Source organism: Scomber japonicus, chromosome 23 (assembly GCF_027409825.1).
Source record: "Scomber japonicus isolate fScoJap1 chromosome 23, fScoJap1.pri, whole genome shotgun sequence".
NCBI classification, from domain to species: domain Eukaryota; kingdom Metazoa; phylum Chordata; class Actinopteri; order Scombriformes; family Scombridae; genus Scomber; species Scomber japonicus.
The window spans coordinates 12,674,406-12,680,405 of record NC_070600.1 but is presented as its reverse complement, the minus strand read 5'-3'; the positions used below and the strand labels follow the sequence as shown (position 1 = coordinate 12,680,405).

Here is a 6,000-nt window from a genome sequence, read left to right as displayed (position 1 = left end):
CTGTACTGTATGTATAGTGTGACTATACATACAGTACAAGTTGAAAATAAATCAGTTTGAAATGCTAATAGCTAAGGACCCTAGGTTTTGTGCATCGGTGTGGGATTGTAAGGGTCAAATTCTGCGATTTCTTATCGAACAAAAAAGAAAAAAAAAACTTTTTTTTTTTCCAGTCAGTTTTTTGGAGGATACAATCCAGTTCTGATTCCCTCCCTCTTCCATACATACACCACACGCGCGCACACACACACACACACACACACACACACACACACACACACACACACACACACACACACACACACACACACACTTCCATAGTCTGTCTTAATCCTTTTGCTAACGGCAGTTTACCAAGAGCAAAGCAGTACAAGTCAGTCATCTGCATATGGATCTGCATTTACATACTGTGGTAAGTAAATATAGATATATACAGTAGTAGTGAATCTCCTTTTCACTACAGTCTCTCCGTGAATAGCAGCGCCACCATCAGGCCAGTTTGTGCACTACAGCTGGCTGGCTTCATAATGAAACTATACAAAAATCTCCAATACTATATTTGGTTCTTAAGCAAAAAGGTGGAAACTCCTCTGTACTTCCTTTGTTCCTCCATCATGCTCCATTGTTCCTTGTTTCCTTCATCTCTTCTCTGTGCTCGTTCCATCTTTCTTTTTTCCCCAATTGAGAAGTTTTCTCTTCTTCATTTTTAGTGGCTCGCTCCACCATTATCCCCTGCGGACCTGTGGGAAGAGAGAGAAAATGAAAATGATGAGGAAAGAGGAGAACAAAAGGAAGAACAGAGTAAGTGAGAGGAAGGATCAAGAGAGAAGCAGGAGGGAAGAAAGGAGGTAATGATAAGCAAGGAGCAGAAAATAACAGTTTGACAAAGAGGAAGATTTCTAATGAGGAGAGGGATACATAGAGAAATCAGCCAGAGGGAGAGCGTAGGAAACAGCTGGTAAACGTGCCGAGTGGTCAATTAAAGGCTGCAGAATGACGGTGGTTTCTCATCTCTGCCCGAGGGAACGGTCTTCTACACAAACAGAAGCACACACAAACACGCGCACACACCTCTCTTGGCACAAAGGAAACTCGTATATCAGAAGCCAACAAACACACACACACACACAGACGTTCTCAAATTTGCTCACAGCAGCACGTCTTTGTGGTTTGTGAATATGCAGCAGCAGCAGCAGATAGAGAAGGAGAGAAAAAACAAAGACAGGAAGAAATTCGGTGCAACTCAGAGGCAGAGAGAAAAAAGCTAAGTGAGAGTAGGAGAAGAAGACAGCGATGAAGTATCCTTGTGCTGTAGGTAAACCTTTTGAATTCTTACACTGTATGTATGTTTTCACCAGACCAGGGATTTAGAGCGGGTGCTGACTCCTTTCCTCCTGCTGGCTGCTGCTGTTGCCGCGTTACGATGGCTTCGCTTATGAGACTCCAGGTATAACTGATGAAACAAATGGAAAGAAAAGATCATTTATGTACACGTTTAATAAATAGGTCTTATATCTCAGCAGACAGAATGCAGATATTGAGAACACCTGATTCTGGTAAATACATGATGTCATTATTCCGCTAATGTGTCTTCATAGTAGGGCTGCAACTAAATTATACTGATTATAAATTAATCTACGGATAATTTGCTCGATTATTAAGCAATTGTTTGCTCTCGACGACATTAGAAAATGGTGAAAAATGCCTCTTGAAATTTCAAAGAGACCAAGGAGACATCTTTAAATGTTCTTTTTTGTCAGAACAACAGTCCAAATCACAAACTATCAAAACAGAGAACAGCAACAACGCCTCACATCTGAAGAAAATGATTATCAAAATAGTGGCCAATTAATTTTCTATTGATCAACTAATCCACTTCTCTGTACTTCTTACAAATTGTGTTCGGCCAGATGTGAGCAGCTACTAACTTAAATTAATCACTTAATCAAAGAAAATAGAATTACTACTTACTATCCTGTTATTTCCTAATTCCTTTAATTTATTTACACATCCTATTCAATGGTTTGGACACTGTGCTTTCAAGGTTGTGAGGAAGAGTGCAACAAATACTGAAATGGTGGAACATTAAAAAACATCTATTATATGGGATTCCTACAACGACTTCTCTCTCATAGATTCAGTAACCTGTGTTTTTATAAGAAATTATGGAATGAGGGACTAGCTTACTCAATCAATGTTAATAGATTTCACAAATCTAAAGGATGGCTCTATGTGTAGAGTCTTGATCAGGGCATACAGGGTGATGAATGAGGTGGTTATCCATCATATTGTATGCCCTGATGATGAGTTGTAGTTCTTTTTAATCTCTGTAATTCATACTAGTCTTGGAATAATATGAGAAAAGCCCACAAAGTGTCTCAAAGTGAATTTAAAATCTGACACCTTCTTAGCAAAGGCCCGTCCACACTGGTCGCAGGCATGCAGGGAGAAGTTCTTAGTCACCCTGACTTCAGTGGAGGATGTCCCGGTGCTGCTGCTCTCTGACTGGGTGTCGTGCCGCCGGGTGTGTGGAGTTTGGTTCGGTAAGGTGGCGGTGGAGGTGGAGGAAGAGGAGGAGTTGCGCTGGTGTGTGTGTTTATCACTGCGGCGTGTCATTGGGGGGGTGACGGGGCGCTGCTGATGTATCTGTTGTCTCTCCTGCTTACGAGTGACAGGAGGGGACGGGGTGAACGCTGTAGAAGAGAGGTCCTGTTGTTTCCGGGTGATGGGAGCTGGTGGCGGCGCGGAAGGAGTAGAGGAGGAGGAGGAGGACAAGGCTGATCCGATGGTTGGGGCAGGTGTGGAGCACTCTTGCTTGCGAGTGACAGGGGGTGAGGGAGAGGAGGAAGAGGAGGATGAGGTGTGGCGTCCGTTCACTTCCTCCTTGACTCCGCTGCTCGCCCTCTTGGGGTTTGTGTTGTTGAGGACGACCTCCGCTAGCCTCTTCACTGCCCTGCTCTCCAGTTTGGGCATGATCTTGGCTAGGTACGCAGATGACTTCTTGTGGACCACAGTCACATGGCGCAGGACATCACGTTTGCGACGTGACTCGTAGCGACACAGAGGGCAGCGGTAGAACTTAATGAAGATGTCGTTGCCGTCCGTGTGCAGCTCAATGTGCTTTGATAAGTTCTGACGTGAGCTGAACTGTCGCTTGCACAGCTTACAGAAGAGCTGCTTGAAGTCAAAACCCACCGACAGTTTAGTCATTTTGTTGCCCATGCCCCCGCTGAACGTGTTGCCCGCACGCGAGCCAGATGAAGATACAGGTGATGTCAGCTTCGGGCTCGATGGGGCTTCCTCCTCCTTCACCTTCATTGCGTTGTGTGCCACAGAAACACCTTTACTCGTGCCAGTGCTGTCGCTGGGAGACGGGGTCGGGCTGCTGTCAATGTCCTCGTCTTCCTCTTCTTCTGACGGTTCGACCGCTTCCTCTTTAACTCGGATATTGTTGCTGGGCCCCGGGCTGGCACTGCTGCTGCTAGGAGTGGCTGCCGTGGTAGCGGAGGTTGACGTTGTAGCAGACTTGTTATTTTTCATGCTGTAGATCTTGTGGACAATACGCATGTGCCTCTTCAACATAAGCTGAAATACACAGATAAAAATAAAAATCAGTTGATATATTTGCCTGCAGAGCAAAACAAAAAATGTTTAAATATTAATATAACTAACTGTTAAATATTGTCACTAATATTTTCTGGTTTTGCTCCCTTTCCCTGTGTGCATTTCCCAATTAGATGATCCTAAAGATGCCAGTGGGGCAACAAAACAAACCTGAGAGCTGTAGTTCCTCTTGCAGAGTGTGCAGCGACATGAAGCTGGGGTCGCCTGTGGAGAGGCTGGAGGTGGACTCTGAGGTTTTGGTTGACTTGGGTTTGGAGATGTTTTAGAGTTCACAGGAGTAGTCTTGGAGTGGTGGCTACGTGTTGGAGAGGAATTGTTGCTCTTCTTGGGGGGCGTGACCTCCAAAGAGAAGGGCTGGCCAGGTCGTGAGGAAATGCTGGGTGTGATGGTGTCCCTCCGCAGACCACGATGCACCTCATCATAATGACGGCGTACGTTGGCTTTAGTAGCAAAGGTTTTGAGGCACACTGGGCAGGATTTTCCAGTAGGTGTGCTAAGAGTCCTTTGCCGACCTTCATAACAGTGAGAAAAATTGTCTTGTTTATTTACTACAAAAGGGACCAAACTTTTTTGCAAATAAATATTCACAGATCACTACTAATAAAAATAATGTAATTTTTTCTCCAATCACACATAATCAACGGTTGTACTGCATCCAATGTGCATACATAGAGCTGAGAACTGTGACAAACTGTTTGTTTTTTGTTAATTTCAGGCAGTTTCTCTTGGAAAGTCTGCACTGTCAATTCTCACCTTTCACCATAGAGAGCAGGCTTGTGGGAACCGTCCGTGTCTCTGTAAACTTTCGGAGCTCCTCGAGTTTAGTCTGGTGCATTTTGCGGCAGTGACGCCTAATGCTGCGGCGTGAGTTAAAGTCCTGACCGCACAGACAGCAGGAGATTGTCACATCCTCCACCTGGATGATGAAAATAAAGACAGAAAATCCTTCTATCAGTTATTGTATAAAACGTTCCTTTTTCACTTGTGGCTTCTGATGTGCCAAGTCACTTACTCCACTAGTGGATCCCTCATCTTCAGGCTGTGGCGTCTCTTCTTTAGCTGCCTCTTCAGTCTCCCATCTTCTCTGTCCCTGGTTGTGTCCTGGACTCTCTGGCCCTCCTGGCTGACTGGCCTGATTGTTGTCAACATCCTCCACTGCTTCTCCTTCCCACACTACCGGGCTCTCTCTTGCACTGTGAAGCATGTTGACACATATAGTAAAAGACTGTGGGAGGGAGGAAGTAGTCAAAACCCCCAGCAAGGGACTAGAGTGACAGGATCTGGATAAAACACAAAGTCCAATCTGCACCTTGTGTAGATGAAGAATGTAGTGTTGCTCTGTTGAAGTGAGAACTGTGAATACTATGGAGATGAGTTGCATTTTTAAGGTTACACTACACGCCACCTACCTGGGTGTGTGCGATGGATATCTAGCCAGCTCCTCCTCTGTGGTGAGGTACTGAAACACTGCCTTGTTGGTGGTCTGGATGGGCTCTAGTCGGACCACATAGTCCGGCCGGTCGACTCTGGGATATATGGCATCTAATAAATCCTTAATGGCTACACTCTGTCTGTCGTCACCTGGAGAACCTAGAAAGGAACAACCCAAAAAAATCCAATTTGTACAAGTTATCAAAAGAGTTTCTAATCAATGTCAATTATGTCTCTTATTTTAATGGCTGCTAAACAGGCAGGCTCAGCCCAGTTCACTTTTATTGGGGATACTCGAATCTCCCAGGTTCCTTGAACCTCCCACGTTCCTTGAACTACCCATAATATGCTTTGCACTAGTGTAGCATTTGAATCGGGAGCACTGGTAGAAATCCTTGTGGGAAGGTCATTGAGAGGGATGTGTTGTCTGCTCACTTCGATTACACAGTCATGTTTAACTGAAGCTGTGCATTTTTAAGAAAGAGCACAGGAGAGTAGATAATGATCTGACCTAACTCAAAATGGATGATTGTTCTGATCATACAATATAATGTAAACACAAGCATTAATTTAGCTGTGAAGTCATCTATTTCCCCAGCACAGGCTGGCCTAATGTCACAAGATCAAATTTTAAAAGTCTGCAGAAAACATAAAAGTAAAAATGCTTAATATGGTTAGAATGTGAATGGGTTTGGTATTTATATTTATGCACTGAAAAAATTAGGGTTTACACCTACAAAATATTTTCAGTTTGAATGCTTTCAGTTTGGTACACTTTTTATTGCACAGAGCATCCTTTTACAGTGTCTTTACAGTACCAGTAACTAAACAGTACTGTAATTATTTTGCCTCCTTGATGTTTATATTTCACTTTTTGTGATTATTTCATGAAATTCTCTAAAATGGGAGATAAAGAGGAAATTGAGAAAGAGCTATTAAATTGTA

At 43.8% G+C, this 6,000-nt stretch overlaps 1 protein-coding gene across 1 annotated transcript in view; it reads right to left on the bottom strand.

Moving 5' to 3' along the window:
- Positions 1-386: 386 nt before the first annotated feature.
- The window catches only part of znf800b (zinc finger protein 800b), a 28,019-nt gene continuing 22,405 nt past the window's right edge, over positions 387-6,000 (bottom strand). The window contains exons 6-12 of the mRNA XM_053314136.1: positions 5,034-5,214; positions 4,637-4,817; positions 4,378-4,540; positions 3,775-4,136; positions 2,404-3,585; positions 1,337-1,453; positions 387-740 (exon numbers count right to left, since the gene is read on the bottom strand). Coding sequence (XP_053170111.1) covers positions 1,352-1,453; positions 2,404-3,585; positions 3,775-4,136; positions 4,378-4,540; positions 4,637-4,817; positions 5,034-5,214 — 2,171 coding nt within the window. The 3' untranslated portion in view covers positions 387-740; positions 1,337-1,351. The remainder of the gene's footprint in view (positions 741-1,336; positions 1,454-2,403; positions 3,586-3,774; positions 4,137-4,377; positions 4,541-4,636; positions 4,818-5,033; positions 5,215-6,000) is intronic.